Genomic DNA, 15732 nt, shown 5'->3' on the forward strand with positions numbered 1-15732 from the left:
TAAAAATTGTACACAAAGTTTTGGGCATTCCATATGTTGGGTGGCATTCCATTCAGTGCTTTTAGAAATAGTTTCACATCATGTACAAACTAAACGACAAAGTTTAAGGTAGCTTGTGCTTGGTTATTTTAATATTTATGCTTGCAACCTTCAGTTTAAATGCAGTGGAAGGTTTGTATTTGACCAGGAGTCTTGCTACAAGGAGCTACCTTGTAAAGTTAACCTGCTCTGACAAGCCCCAGATGTTGTTCTTCTCTCCAGACCAATGATTTGATAGAGCTCAAACAATGATCATGGAACTATGATTTCCACATTTTGAGCTATAATAGATGGGTATATTTGTCCAGCAAGAAGAAATGAGAAAATACAAAAACTTAACTGCAGTTACTGTATTGTTCAAAGGGTATTAAAATTTGCCCTTGATCTCTAATCTAATATTGATAAAAGGAAAAAATGGTATATTTTGAATTTGATATTGTTTTATACTTTGACAGCTATTTCACATTCTTTTCAAAAGCAGTCTAGATAGCTCTTACTACATATTTTGTTCAATATTCTTGCAATCAATTAGCTGAATGCTGGATTCCTAAATCTGTTAAAAACGGTCAATAATTGTTCAAGCTTGTAGTGGGCTGAAATAAAAAGAGCTTAATAAAAGACTCCTTATATGCAGTCTTTTTGTTTATTGATTTCTTGAAAAAAAAATAATGGAATGATGGTTTATCAGAATTTCAGGATATAAATGACATTTATTCAGGTCATTCTCTGAAATACTTAATTATCATTGTAAGCTTTGCTTTTGGTTCCTAAACTCTGTTTTGTTCTGCATTACTTTGATGCTTTGAATCCTTTTAGTTAAGCTTACAATTACCTTCCTGCCAAAAGGGGTGATAGAAGTGGTGAGGTTCTTTTGACCAATTTCCCCCTTGGCCATGGGAACCCATACCCCTATGCCTGCAGGTGAGAGTATGGGCCAGTTGTGAAAGGGAGGGAAAGTCCTCTACAACACGAGTCAGTGACCACCATATCCCAAAAGAGCAACCATGCCCTTAACATCTGTGGAAGCATCTCCAGTGCCTATTAGTCAAAGTCTGTGCTGTTGACACAAGCACACAGAAGAAACCCATGAATTGATGGGACAATTCCCCCAGGACATCTCCCTGCATCACAATGCATACGATGGCACCACACATTCCTGCTTATTCTTCCATCTGCTTCTGTGACACAGGCAGCAACTGTCCCAGTGGTGCTACCAGTTATACTTCATGCAAAGGGCTTTAAGCCCCCTTAAGCTACAGACTGTGCACAGGCACTGTTGTGGAGCGCAGTACAAAAAATAAGAGATGAAAAGTTCAAACTGCAGCACCCTTATGGTTCCCCGGACAGAAGGCCAGCAAAATGCACACACAGCCCTAAAGAGACGAGGATTCAAGACCCATTGACTAGTGGGAGAATTTTTTTATGTTTGATAACTATATTGATTTCTGTAATAGAATTCTAAAAGCTGCAGGATCAGCAAAGCTATGCAGCTAAGCTCATTCTATCACTTTTATTATGGTTTTTAACTAATGGAAATGCCTCCCGTCTGCTATAGGTTTCCTCCACAAAAAATGAATAAAAAGTAGATGTAGTTATAGTACATAATCCAAAGATGAATACATAGGTAAGTCCGCGTATAAGAGAAATCTTACCAACTATTTTATAGAAGCCTGTTACCTAAATTCCAGTAACTGAACAGAATTTGTTTTTGAATTACTCTGGTTCAGTTCCCCCAGAAATAATAATATTATAACAGTAAACTAAAAAAAAACAACATACCTTAGTAACAAGTAAAATTTTATGTTAATCTCTCTCCTGAAAAATTTCTTCAAAATAAAATTAGAAGAACTTTACCAAGCTGAGAACTTAATCACTCAATAGAATTTTAAATCTTCAGAGTAAAGTCCATCAGATTCTAAAAGCCATTTTAAAAAAAAGATAGACCCATTGTATATAAAAATGCAATCTTCAGATATCAAGGGTTGAAGTCATACTCTTGAGTACACTAATTGAAATCAATGGGTCTAACGAGAAGTCCACTGATTAAATATGTCAAACTGAGTCCTACTGAGTTCAACTCAGTGTGTCTTTTATTAACAGTTAAGATAATGTCCTTTGTGATGTAATCACTTGACTACTAGTATATCAACTGAGCCCATCAAGTGATTGCATAAAATCTTCCCAATGGCTGTTGGGCAGTGATGCTTTCCAGGTGATGGGGTCTGAGCTGTATATAGAATGAAAGGTAAAGGAATTTGTTTCATCATACGCTTCCTGAGATATTCATTATTCACAATCAATAATGTTTTAATACTATTGTTAAAAACAAATCCAGTTATTCATCAATATAGGAATGGAGTGCTATATCAGTGTCCTATGCTAGTACAGTGGCGCCTCGCAAGACGGAAAGAATCCGTTCCGCGAGTCTCTTCGTCTTGCGGTTTTTTCGTCTTGCGAAGCAAGCCCATTAGCAGCTTAGCGCTATTAGCGGTTTAGCGGCTTAGCGGATCAGCTGATAAGCGGCTTAGCGGATCAGCTGATAAGCGGCTTAGTGGATCAGCTGATAAGCGGCTTAGCGGATCAGCTGATAAGCGGCTTAGCAGCTTAGAAAAAGGGGGGGGAGGAAAAAAAACCCACAGGAACTCGCAAGACATTTTCGTCTTGCAGAGCAAGCCCATAGGAAATTCGTTTTGCTAAGCACCTCCAAAACGGAAAACCCTTTCGTCTAGCGGGTTTTCCGTCTTGCAAGGCATTCGTCTTGCGGGGCACCACTGTAAAATTCTTCCTTTGAAGCATATGGAATTACAGTGGTACCTCGGGTTAAGCACTTAATTCGTTCTGGAGGTCTGTTCTTAACCTGAAACTGTTCTTAACCTGAAGCACCACTTTAGCTAATGGGGCCTCCTGCTGCTGCCGCGCGATTTCTGTTCTCATCCTGAAGCAAAGTTTTTAACAGGAGGTACTATTTCTGGGTTAGCGGAGTCTGTAACCTGAGCGTCTGTAACCAGAGGTACCACTGTAAGTGATTAGATAATGAACAAGATAGCCTGCTGTTTTCAAACATAGGATCTTAAGAGATGGAAGGGATGTTTGGCATCATCTAGTCGAACGCAATGCAGAATCTGAGGAGCAGGATGCAACTATGCCATTCCCAATAGATAGGTTCCAGTGAATTGCCTGAAGCTACTACCTTGCTGGCCTGCATGACAACCCTCCAGATATTTTGAAAATGGTTGCCACGTGGCCTTTTAATCTTCTCAATGCCTGCACATCACTGTCTTTAATACCATTTAATGTGTTCTAGGTTATCAAGACACGAGAACATCCTGTGAAAGGTACATGGTCTGAAAATCCCGATGTGAGGGTACGTAGTTAAAAGAGATTTGTGGTTATCTGGGAATTTTGAGTAATTGGTAGCTTCCTGTTAACAATATTTCCTAATGTGCAATTTTGAGCTTTTTGTGCATGTGCATACTTAAATAAAAATAGCACGTATTTTCAGGATCAGCTTCTCAATTCTGCCCTAATTGGAGGTGTTAAATGAAATGGATAATTGCAAACACTACTCAGACATGGAGGGTGACATCTACTTGACATTTTGAAGGAAGTTAAAATGTGGGAAATAAATTCTACCCTTGGAAGAATTCTTGTGTACATACAGCTGTTAATGTGCGTCATAGCTTAGAATCTGACCATTTTGTGGATTTTTATTACTTGCATATTTTCCATTAATGTCTCCTAATGTGATTTTAAAACTATATTTAGCTAGTAGGGTGGGGAAGCTCTTCAATAGGCTCTTCAAAATTTGGTGTGCATTGCTTGTTATCCTTATGAAAAATCAACGTTTGACCAATACTTTCTGATAATTGGATAAAAGTTTGATTCCAAATATCTCTTTAATTCCTGTTGAATATAAAAGCAAATATATTTCCATATTCATTAAGAACTTTCAGTTTTTATTAAAGTCTTATGCACACTTTATAGTAAATCTTACTGACTTCATGGGGACTTCTGAATCATAGGATCAGACTGTATAGTACAGACTATCCAATGTTCATTCTCATACAACATTACTGTTCTTTATATAGCTGGAAGGGACCAGACTTGTTTGAACCTGTTTAGTCCTCAGAAGCCTAGCTTGCTTGTTCTGAACTTTGTTATCATTGTTTCCCTGTTTGCTTGCAGGTAGTTTTGTGATGGATGCAGATGAACACCCTCCCTTGCATTGTGAAGACTCTCGTATGAAATACGACCACAGCAAGAAACTGACAGGTATACATTGTCTCACATCTTAACGTCCTCTGCAATATTATCACTAATTCCCCCGTCCGTTCCCTGTTCCTGTCTTCATATTGTTGCACATTTGCATCCTAGTTTGTGCAATGATTGCTAGGTTCTCTTAAGATGATAAATGGATGTTAACTTTATCAGAGCCAAGAAGCGATCTGGTGAATGCTATTGCAGAGGAACTTGTAGCAGAAAGAAGTTGGACATTTCATGTACTTGGTTGGTTCATATGTACAGGTTTATTCTTGTTTTGAATTCCAGCCAAACTTGTTTTTCTTAAATAATTGATCTCATTCAAGCTAGACGAGAGCTGTGTGGAGGTTAAAGAGAGAAAGTTTTGTTAGGTTTTTATGGCTAGGATCCAAGAAACTGCTTGGGATCATGCAAGGGTCATACACTCACCTGCCTGGTTTTTTGATGGTGAACAACTGATCTCTATATCACAAACCTCTTTCTGAATTGCCCCTCAGTTTCAAAAGCAATTTGCTTTAAAGCAAGAGAATAGAGGGATGTTGGTAGAGGAATGCAAGTCTAAAACCCCTTTGGGCTCACATAACAGATGTAGGTTTATGGTTCTTTGGATCCTGGCCCCTAGCTTTAACTCACAATTTTGTGGGGCGTGAGGAGTAATTGTGGACATGGCTTGCAGCAGCCCAACAGAGGATAAAAAGTGTACTTCATAACAGCATGAGAGACTGCCCAGTGGCTCTAGTGCCAGGCAACTGAGTAAGCTGTCCTTTAAGGGGGAGCAGATGCGAAAAGTGTGTACATTGTCCTGCAGCTGAAGATGTAATGTGTGTGGTATCTTTTGAAGCGGGTTGGGATTAGCCTGGCTTATCAAAAATAGATTTGTTGTGGAAAAGAGCAGTGCATTACAGCATGCTAAACCTCAGAACAGGAACACTGCATTTATAAACAACTTTCAGTAGCTTTCAGCTGGTTAAGTATAATTCAGTGACACAAGTGGTTCACAGATGAAAGCATATTTTACCAAAATTATAGGTAAAGGTAAAAAGGCATGGTAAAGGACCCCTGAATGGTTAAGTCCAGCCAAAGGCGACTATTGGGTGCGGCACTCATCTCACTTTTAAGGCTGAGGGAGCAGGCATTTGTTCGCAGACAGCTTTCTGGGTCATGTGGCCAGCATGACTAAACTGCTTCTGGCACAACAGAACACTGACAAGTGCCAGAGTGCACGGAAACACCTTTTATCTTCCCACTGCAGCGGTACCTGTACAGTGGTACCTCAGGTTAAGTACTTAATTCATTCCGGAGGTCCGTACTTAACCTGAAACTGTTCTTAACCTGAAGACCACTTTAGCTAATGGGGGCCTCCTGCTGCCGCTGCATGATTTCTGTTCTCATCCTGAAGCAAAGTTCTTAATCTGAAGCACTATTTCTGGGTTAGCGGAGTCTGTAACCTGAAGCGTATGTAACCCGAGGTACCACTGTATATCTACTTGCACTGGTGTGCTTTCAAACTGCTAGGTTGGCAGGAGTTGGGACAGAGCAATGGGAGCTCACCCCGTTGTATGGATTCAAACTGCTGACCTTCTCATCGGGAAGCCCAAGAGGCTCAGTGGTTTAGACCACAGCGCCAACCGTGTCGTTAATAATAACAATAATTATACATATAGAGAGAGAGAGAGAGAGAGTATATGTATTTGTATTTCAGATATTTTTTTCATTTAACTCTATTGGTATGACACGAACAGCCCTTTGTAAAATAACAGTATGAAAGTAAGATAACAGGGTTACAGTATTTTTCTAAACTTTAGAAAGAGTAATGTCAAATCCAGGGGTGGCTAATCTGTGGCCCTCCAAGAGTAGTGAATTAATTAAAATGATCAAGAGGCTGGAGCAACTGCCCTATGGGGAAAGATGACCGCATTTGGGGCTTCTTACTTGAGTGAAAAGTCAAGTAAGAGGTGACATGATAGAAATATATAACATTATGCATGGCTGGAGAAAGGACAGAGAAAAGTTTTTCTCCCTCGTAACACTTGAGTTCATGGACATCCAATGAATTGATATATTGAAAGGTTCAGAATGAGGAAAGCAAGTACAGCGTATAGTTAAGAAGTATGGAAGTTGGTCCTACAAGAGGCAATGGTGGCCACCAACTTGGATGGCTTTTAAGAAGGATTTTCAAGGAGGCTGTTATGGATGGCTTTTAAGACAAATTTATGGAGTATAAGGCTGTTGATGGCCCCACTCTGCCTTCCTGTTCGGAGCCAGTACGCTTCTGAATACCAGTTGCTGGAAACAGCAGGAGGCGAGAGTGCTGTTGTGCTCAGGGTCCTGTTTGCAGGCTTCCCATGGCACTTGGTTGGCTACTGTGAGTACAGGATGCTGGACTTTATGGGCTACTGGCCTGGTCAAGCAAGGCTGTTCTAATGTTGTTGGACAACATCAGTCTCAGCCAGCATGGCCAATGGACAGGGATGATGAATTTCGTAGTCCAACAGCATAGGAAGGCTCACACGTTAGCCTGCTCTAATTGTGTTACAGAGAACAGTCATGTAATACAGAACAGTTGTCTAACAGAATTAGGGTACCTTGTTTGTGTTGCCTTGGTTTTTGCAGAAAATGCAATATAACATCCTTGCCATGCCATCTAGTGATAAAGAGTATGAAAAGCAGTGACTTTTGAATTAGCTTTTGAATTCAACAGCTCTAGGTAATAGTGCAAATCTGCTGCCTGCTTTGTTTCTAAGCCCACCTTTTGTCTCTAGAAAATAATTTTAGTGATTGGCATAGCCTGGTCCTTGACATCCTTTGATGATTAGTTTGTTGTGTGCTGGTAACATAGACGAGAGAGATGTTGTTTAGTGTAATCTGATCTACCAACCTGATAGCTCATAGAAGTGCAGAGAAAACAGTTGTTGCCATTGCACCCTGCTATTTTGGACCGAAGTGGCATTGGGGTTCCCCACTCCCACCTGCTGAATTGGGAAGCAGGTATTGGCAGCAGTAAACCCAACACGGGGAAGGTCCAAGCTGGCCCCATTGTTATCATTTTATGGCATCAGGCAACTACAGACTGGAACAGTGATGTGCATGCCCTGAACCTTCCAGCCAGCCGGTGTGCTGCTGCTGCTGCTGCCCAGTCAGGGTTCCTACCTGTTGGCACTTAGCCCTGTTGAACTCGGGTCTTGCTTGTGTGTAAATCTGTTTAGGATTGCACTGTGCATTAATATTGTTACTGTTTGTTCTGCATACCAGAGGAAGGTTTTGTGTTCCTGCCTCTCCCGTCATCATGGGAGGTACCGTATTTTTCGCTCTTATAACACGCACCCGACCATAACACACAAATAGTTTTTAGAGGAGGAAAATCCGTAGGCATGCCACCCGTAGGCATTCCCTCCATAACACGCACAGACATTTCCCCTTACTTTCTAGGAGGAAAAAAGTGAGTGTTATGGTGCAAAAAATACGGTATATAGCATGTGCCTTGAGTCGTGCTGATAGAATAGAACTGGCGACTTATATTCAGATGTCAGCCACTGACATTCTTGTTCTGTGTGATGAGTATTCCAATGGAATGTGCATGTAGTGGAAGTGTTGTAACAGTTTTATTTATCTTTAAGAGAAAGTAACGTATCCATATAATCCATGGGAGACTTTTCATTTATTTATTTATTTATTTACTTACTTACTTACTTACTTTAATTTATTATTAAAGATTTTCCTCGTTTACAATTCACATGCATTGCCTCTTTCTTCAGGTTGCATTTTCTACAGATCAGTTACATTTGTTGTGAAACATTGGTGTTATATGCAGTATTGGGTTGTTTAGGACTAAGATAGTTTATACTAATATTTAATTTCACTATTGAAGTGTTCACTTTGCAATAATGATATGTAACATATTAATGAGAAAGTTGTTTGTTTTTTTTAATTTCTCAACAGGAGCAAGTACAGATATTGAGCAGCTTTATCAAGCAGTGCCACAGCTTGCAAATGTGTTCAGAATTAAGGGGAAAATTGGTGAAGGTAATAATCATGATAATTCTTGCTTTTTATCCTAGAAAATGTTGCTTAACCTGTCCTTGTCGGTGGTATTCAACTACATTTTATACAGACTTGAAATTAAGGGACCCAACTTGGTCATGTTCATTAATTTCAGTAGATGTATTCCAAATACAACTTAGTTGAATGCCACCCGGTCTGTCCATTTTAGGCTGCAGGTGGGAGCCTGTGTGACTGAATCCTTATTCATACAGAAAAGTTCCCTGTATGCAGGGAATAGTTCGTGTGTGCAGGGGCATTAAGGGAATCTTTTTCGTGGAGTATTCAGCCACGTGTGAGCCTCCACTTGCAGTTGGAGGTGCTATGGTCCAGAAACAGGCTTAACCATTTCATCTGTCATTTTTGAGGGCCAGACCACATGGTCTTCCTAATGCTTGTTCCATGAGAAGAATGTCTGGAAAAATGCATATGGTTGCAAAGTATCCAGCTCCATGGCTGCTATCATTTTTCACATTATTCAGCAGCAGAAACAGGATGTGTGGATGGTTGCTTGTTTGGAACCTTCCCCAGTATTCTGTTTAGATGTCCTCCCTTATCTTCTGCTACCTCTGCTAAAAAAGATCCCTTTGGGTCCCCAGATGTTGTTGGACTACAACTCACATCATCCCTGAGCTCTGGCCTTGCTAAGTAGGGGTGATGGGAGTTGTAGTTCAACAACATCTGGAGACTCACAGGTTGAGAAAGGTGTGCTTTAGATGAGCATGGGGAAGAGGAAGTGCCAACAACTCTGGAGGGATGTGGGAGCATCTTGGTTCCTCTGTTTGATAAGTATGTTACTTACTTACTTGCTAGATATAGGAGAGGGACAGTTGTCTGGCAGCCTAACTGCTTTGTGCTACCAATTCAATCCACAACTGATATTTTTAAAAAAATTGTTTAATGTCAACATACATCTTTTGCTGGAGTGGTACCTTTAGCCCTGTCCAGATATTCAAAGAATGTTTGAAGGTATAAAGTGTGTACAAATTGTGTGTGTGCTGTCCCCACCCACAATAGTCCTGGTGTGCTCTACTCCTGACCTTCCTGGTGCTTAGAAACCTCCCCACAATTGGGAACTTTGTGTTATCAGAATCTCCAGTCATGCAGAGGTTTCTAAGCCTAGTTTCCTGTAAGCTATAATAAATGCTTTGGACTACGCAAATGTGTCAAATGGATTGAGCATATAGTATACTTTATTTATTTATTTTATAAGAAAAGATCTTTTTTTTACCTCTCCACAAGCTACTACTCCCTTTGAAGATTCTTGTAAAGCTTTTGCCCCGCTTGAGAATCTCTTGTCACATTTAACCCAACAGATAAATTATTCAGTCTTTTCAGATGGTATTCCTTTTTAATGATCGCTCTGAATTTCTGAAATACCTTTATTCAAAATGTAACTGTTCACTTAAAACAGTACTCTATATTATTTTCTCCTTGTTCCCCTAACAGCTCAACATTCACAAAGTCTTGTCTCTAAATACTGCTGCTCTCATGATTATGTACCCCAATTGTAGCTTTATGAAACTGTGGACTGTCAGCATGGAAACAGATCTGCTTTATAAGAAATTTGCTTTTTCTTGTAGCTCATGAAAGTTCAATGTATACTAAAGAATTTTTGCCTTTTTGCAGGTACGTTTAGTTCTGTTTACCTGGCCATAGCCCAGCTACGAGGAGGCCATGAAGAAAAAGTGGCTTTGAAGCATTTGATTCCTACCAGTCATCCTGTACGAATTGCTGCTGAACTTCAGTGTCTTATAATAGCAGGGTAGGTTCAGAAATGTACCAAGTTCTTAAATTTACAGGAGAATCGGTTTTTGAAGCCCAATCACATGGCCTTATATGATCTGAGGAAGCCTACTTGTAGAGGAACATTCCTGAAATTTTAATAATGTGGTGGGCCCATGCTCACAACACATCAAATGTGGCTCATAAAGTGATCAGTTTTCCAGAGAAATATGTTACGATGTAGGGCTGTTGCGTTTTTTTAGTGTGACATTTAAGGGGAGGGAAACAGCTAATGCAAACTATCGTAAATCCTACTCCTTCAAAAATCAAGGTTCTGTAATTTTGAAAATGCTTGTATTGCATGACTCGCTTTGTTTACACAGTTTGTGCTGAAATTCACTTCAATTTGCATCACCATTTTTATTTCTGCTTGCCATGACGAGGAGATATATTGGGCACTGTATGCCAACGCTACTCCTAACACAGGGAAAAAAAAGTATCAGCTGGCATTGCCCACATAACTGTCCAAGCCCATCTTCAGAGCTACAATTACATTATTTCAAATTTATGCCCTACCTCAAGGGGATTGAACGCTGACATCCATCTAATATGGCATTCTGCACTCGTTCTGTGTCATAGCATACATATAGCCCTATGTACTGATTAGTAACTAAGTGTTAGATATAACTGTTTCTAAATGAAAGGTTTTAAGAATTGGAGTATAGAGAGAGAATAATGCTAGCAAATGTTGAATACATGGGAATGAGAGCATTTGTGTGTTTTGTTTCCTTGTAGGGGACAAGATAATGTCATGGGAGTTAGGTACTGTTTTAGAAAAAACGATCATGTGGTTATTGTTATGCCATACCTGGAACATGAATCCTTTTTGGTGAGTTACAAATCCCTTCTGTTATAGGAACTAAACACGCTTAATTGCAAGTTGCTGCACAATTATTTATTCTGGCATTCTTACAGGACATCTTGAACTCTCTCTCCTTTGAAGAAGTAAGAGATTATATGTTTAATCTCTTCAAAGCTTTGAAGCGTATTCATTACTTTGGCATTGTTCACCGTGATGTCAAACCCAGTAACTTCTTGTACAACAGGCAAATGAAACGGTACGTCTGCCCAAGTTTGACACTGTTATGATCTTCTGTTGGAATACATTTCTTAAGCATAACAAACTGCCATTTCCCAGTGTCCAGCAGTATGCCATGTAAAGGCTGTACTAGATGTTCAGTGACAAGCACAGGGCTGTGATCTGCTGCTAAGCAGCAGGCAAAAGTATAGCATATTTTACAATGGGAGAGACAATGCGTTGCTGCCTGTCAGGCCAGGTTCCAGACCAGTATTTACCGCATCTACTGGTTTTCAGGGAAGGTAGTGAAAGAGTTAAATACGTCCTGCTGTTTCTCTGCTGAACACCCCCCCCCGCTAACCCAAAGTTTTATAAGTACCGTATTTTTTGCTCTATAAGACTCACTTTTTCCCTCCTAAAAAGTAAGGGGAAATGTGTGTGCGTCTTATGGAGTGAATGCAGGCTGCGCAGCTATCCCAGAAGCCAGAACAGCAAGAGGGATCGCTGCTTTTGCTGCGCAGTGATCCCTCTTGCTGTTCTGGCTTCTGGGATTCAGAATATTTTTTTTCTTGTTTTTCTCCTCCAACAACTAGGTGCGTCTTATGATCTGGTGCACCTAGAGCGAAAAATACGGTATTTGTCAAAGGGGGCTCTCACAATGGGTATTTGTCACATCTTCTGTAGGATATAAGACCATTCAGGGATGCTTCCCACCCTAGTCAGTGAGAGAGAGGCTACTACAGCATTTGGTTTTTTGGCAGATAATGCACCTTGTCAAAACGGAGAGGGCTCCCTTGTTCAAATTAAGGAGCCAAATTATGTGCACTTTAAAAAAAGTGTTAAAATCCTCGAAACACAGGAATGCAGGCCACCCCTCTTACATGCTGCTATAGCACAACCAAACTTCCTTCAGAATAGCAGCTAAAGCTCACAGGGTTCTAACACAACACTATTGCAGCTGAGGTATGTATTAAATCGTTTACAAATTGTGTGTTCTCAAATTGTCTTTTAGGTATGCCCTGGTCGACTTTGGTTTGGCGCAAGGAACTCCTGACACAAAAATAGAACTTCTCAAAGTTATCCAGTCGGAAGCCCAGCAGGAAAGTTGTGCATGGAATAAGCCTCAGATAACTTTGGGATCCCAGGTTTCAGTTACTGCTAGAGCACCTAGGCAGCTAGTTCGTCAGCCAGCTGCAAGAACGGCTAATAAAAGGCCTTGTTCCCTTTCCCAAACACAGATTAAACAAGGACAGAAAAGAAAGGTTCTGTGCTTCTTCCTTAATTTTGTTGCGTGAATTCGTTTAATCATCCACCAGGGGGAGATGTAGTACCAAAATGAAACTTCAGTCTCTTTTTTCGAAATCTTTGTGGTTATGTAAAGATTTTTTTTAAAAAAAAAACCACAGCAACCCATAGAACTTACAAAATAGGAATTTGTTTCTGTGCAGCAATGGTTTTTGCACAACTTTGTATGAGAGCCTTGCCCAAGAGATTGTATTCCAGACTAGCTATTGCAGGAATGACTAAAATCCTGGGGCTGGTTCTTGCTGTCACAAACACCTTTCCGCAGTCAGGTGCACAACATTTGACTGAGTGTACGCTATGAACAGGTGGCACACACTCACTCTCTCTCTCTCTAACTGCATGTGCACATTGGAGAGCTGTAATCACTTGTAGCTTCTTGCTGTTTAAAAATGGTGGGAAGGCTGTATATAGGCATTTATTAGACATGACAAGCTGCATTAGATATGACGAGTACACATGCACTGAGATGCCAACCCCAAGTCCCATCTTCAATCAATAAACTAACTCTGAATATGCTGGCATTTTGATATGTTTAACTATCTTGCTGCTTGTTCAGTCAGTGTAAATTATAGCAGCAGGATGAATTTTCCAGGTTACATTTTATTAGAATCTCCTTCTAGCCTTGTATGTATTATTTCAGATCAGTTATCCTGAACTGATTTCAAAATCAGGGTCTAAGGTTAGAAATAATCTTACTAAGATTACTTTTAAGAGAGCTTTGTTGGTAGATCTGCTTTTTAATGTTCTTAATTGCCATGGTTTGCTGTAATACAGACCTAAGCAAGTTTACTCATAAGTAAGTCCTCTTGAGTTTAAAGTGGTTTACTCCCAAGCAAGTATACGTAATGCTGAAATTCCTAATGCTGAAATCCTAGCCCCACCTAACCTGGGAGTGCCATTTAATTCATTAGGACTCACTTCTGAGTAGACGTGTTTAGGATTCCACTGTAAGCCCCTAATGTGCAAGCTGATATTTATGAATGACACTGAATGTTTCAATTTAGGTAACTTTCTTCCGTCCCTGAACTGACGACAGTGGTGGGGGAATCAACCCTTATCTGTTAGTTCAGTAGATTGAGCAGCTGGGGTGGGGGGAGTCGAAATGTACCCATGTATAAAACCACAAATGCAGTGTTAGGAAATCAGAAAGTCAGGGCCGTTGTGCGTTTAGTGTTGCTAAGCCCTTTTAACTGACTGAGCATCTCCATATAAGGAGAATTTACATGCCAGTTAGAAAGTTGATTCATTCCCCAAATGAATTTTCTTCTCCCCTGCAGAGGGCTAATTCTGTCACCATGTTAGATTAAATTTTTAGATTTATAGTTTAGCTCCATTATCTCAACAATAATATTTCTCGGCATAAAATTCGACCTCCTTTCTCCAAATGGTCAGGACATTCTGAAGTCATTTATCAGAATTTTGAAAGCCTATCCTTACCCATAGTATTACCCAGCTGAATCTTGCTGGAGGACTACCGTGAATTGGGATTAGTAAGCATTCACCCTAGACTGTGTTCTCTTTGCAGTAAATTAGTCCCGTGAGACAGCTTATATGCACCTTTTTGTTTTTGCACTATCTCGCTTTTTAAAAGCCATGCCACAGTTGACTGTGTGTTAAAGATAGAATCCTTATTGTCTTCTTTTTGACACTGCAGGAGGGGCCTGAGAGCCTTCATGTTCAACGCTCTGTCTTTGGGGAGAGGAATTTCAATGTCCGCAGTTCTGCATCTCAAGACAATTCCACAGTTAAAGTAAGCATTGCTGGTTAACCACAGATAAATCAACTGCATATTCAGCAGCACGTTCAGTGTTTATCATTTTTTAAGACTACATAGGTCAAGTTTGCTAGGCAGATGTGGAATGTGAACTGCACTTGTTGGCACAATGCCTATTTTGTATTACTGTGGTGGTGGTTTTTACCCAAACCGCTTGAAAGCTGGTGGATATGCTTGCAGCATGTGTGTCTTCTCATCTGAACCTTTTCTTCTTTGTAGCTTTGTCGTCATTGTTCAAGCAATGTACTCGTCTAGCTAAGAACGATCAGGCATGTGAAATGGTATTTTGTGAGCGCCCTTTAACACAGAGGCGAAAGGTCTAATAATAATTCTGCTTTGCTTTACTAGACATGACGCAGATACAAAGTAGCACAGATCCACTGAACTGAATTGGACAACTTTGTCAGGAATGTTTTTACTCTGCAGTAGAACAGTCTTGCAATTGAGTATACAAAAGTTACTAACCCAGATACAGTTTGATTATCTTTTTAAAAAAAATTAATAGAAAAATGGAACTCTAATATTGGGAAAATAATAATAATACAGCAGTTACTTAATACATTAAGATGTCCAATTACTTTAAATAAAAACAAGTGCTTAATACATTAAAATAATTACCTAACACATTATTAAAGAGGTGTCATTCTGATAAAGTTTATGTGCAATTTATCAGCATCACTATATTTGTTGTATAATGTACTGGCAGATACAGTTTGATTATCATGCGTGTTGTCCACATGGCTCAACAGGGCCTTCTTGGTAGTGGCGCCTGCCATGTGGAACACCCTTCCATCAGATGTCAAAGAAATAAACAACTATCTGACTTTTCGAAGACATCTTAAGGCAGCCCGGTTTAGGGAAGTTTTTAATGTTTGATGTTTTATCATGTTTTTAATATTCTGTTGGGAGCCGCCCAGAGTGGCTGGGAAAACCCAGCCAGAGGGGCGGGGTATAAATATTATTATTATTATTATTATTATTATTATTATTATTATTATTTAATCAACATTAGCCATTAGACACACTTTGATGGCCTGAAAAGTGAGGAGAGAGAGATATTTTGTAGACAACTAGAGATGATACAGGAGCACCAATATTCCTGTTGAATAATATTCAATAACCGCTAACCTAATGAATAAGAATTTCCTCTAAGCAAAGAGGTATGACAGTTCTTGTAAATTGTGAGAGAATTAGTTCCCCCTTTCGTCTTTGTCTATTGGTGCATGATGCCCCAGCACAGAAAAAGCTGGTCACACTTAAATCCCTTTGAAAGCAACGAGAAACTTTGCCACAGATATAGTGCTGAAATAGATTTGACAGTAGATGGCCACAAAATGGCAGCTTTGTGTTGAATTCCCCCTACTTTTCCCTATAACATGTAAATTCCCAAGTCATGTGTTTACTCACCCCACTGGCACGGGGTAATATAGAACATTACAGAGGGACAATGGTCCTTGAGATTGGATTTCTGGTTTTGGCAGCAGCCTCTGTTGAGCATCACCTGGTTCCTGGT

The 15732-nt window shown here is 39.9% G+C and overlaps 1 protein-coding gene and 1 long non-coding RNA gene across 7 annotated transcripts in view; both read left to right on the forward strand.

The window, feature by feature from the left end:
- The window catches only part of LOC309344037, a 196211-nt gene that overhangs the window by 54031 nt on the left and 126448 nt on the right, over positions 1-15732 (forward strand). The window lies entirely within an intron of this gene.
- Positions 1-15732, forward strand: part of CDC7 (cell division cycle 7) — a 29293-nt gene that overhangs the window by 5031 nt on the left and 8530 nt on the right. For 4 of the 6 annotated variants that reach the window (XM_081865970.1, XM_081865972.1, XM_081865971.1 and 1 more), the window contains 8 exons: positions 3344-3403; positions 4225-4311; positions 8239-8322; positions 9967-10102; positions 10858-10951; positions 11038-11180; positions 12153-12402; positions 14100-14195. In XM_081865970.1, coding sequence (XP_081722096.1) covers positions 4236-4311; positions 8239-8322; positions 9967-10102; positions 10858-10951; positions 11038-11180; positions 12153-12402; positions 14100-14195 — 879 coding nt within the window. In that variant the 5' untranslated portion in view covers positions 3344-3403; positions 4225-4235. Of the gene's footprint in view, positions 1-2170; positions 2285-3343; positions 3404-4224; positions 4312-8238; positions 8323-9966; positions 10103-10857; positions 10952-11037; positions 11181-12152; positions 12403-14095; positions 14196-15732 lie in introns of those variants that run through there. The other 2 variants (XM_081865969.1, XM_081865974.1) reach the window with 2 other exon arrangements.

Source organism: Podarcis erhardii (genome assembly GCF_964252035.2).
Source record: "Podarcis erhardii genome assembly, chromosome: 6".
NCBI lineage: Eukaryota > Metazoa > Chordata > Lepidosauria > Squamata > Lacertidae > Podarcis > Podarcis erhardii.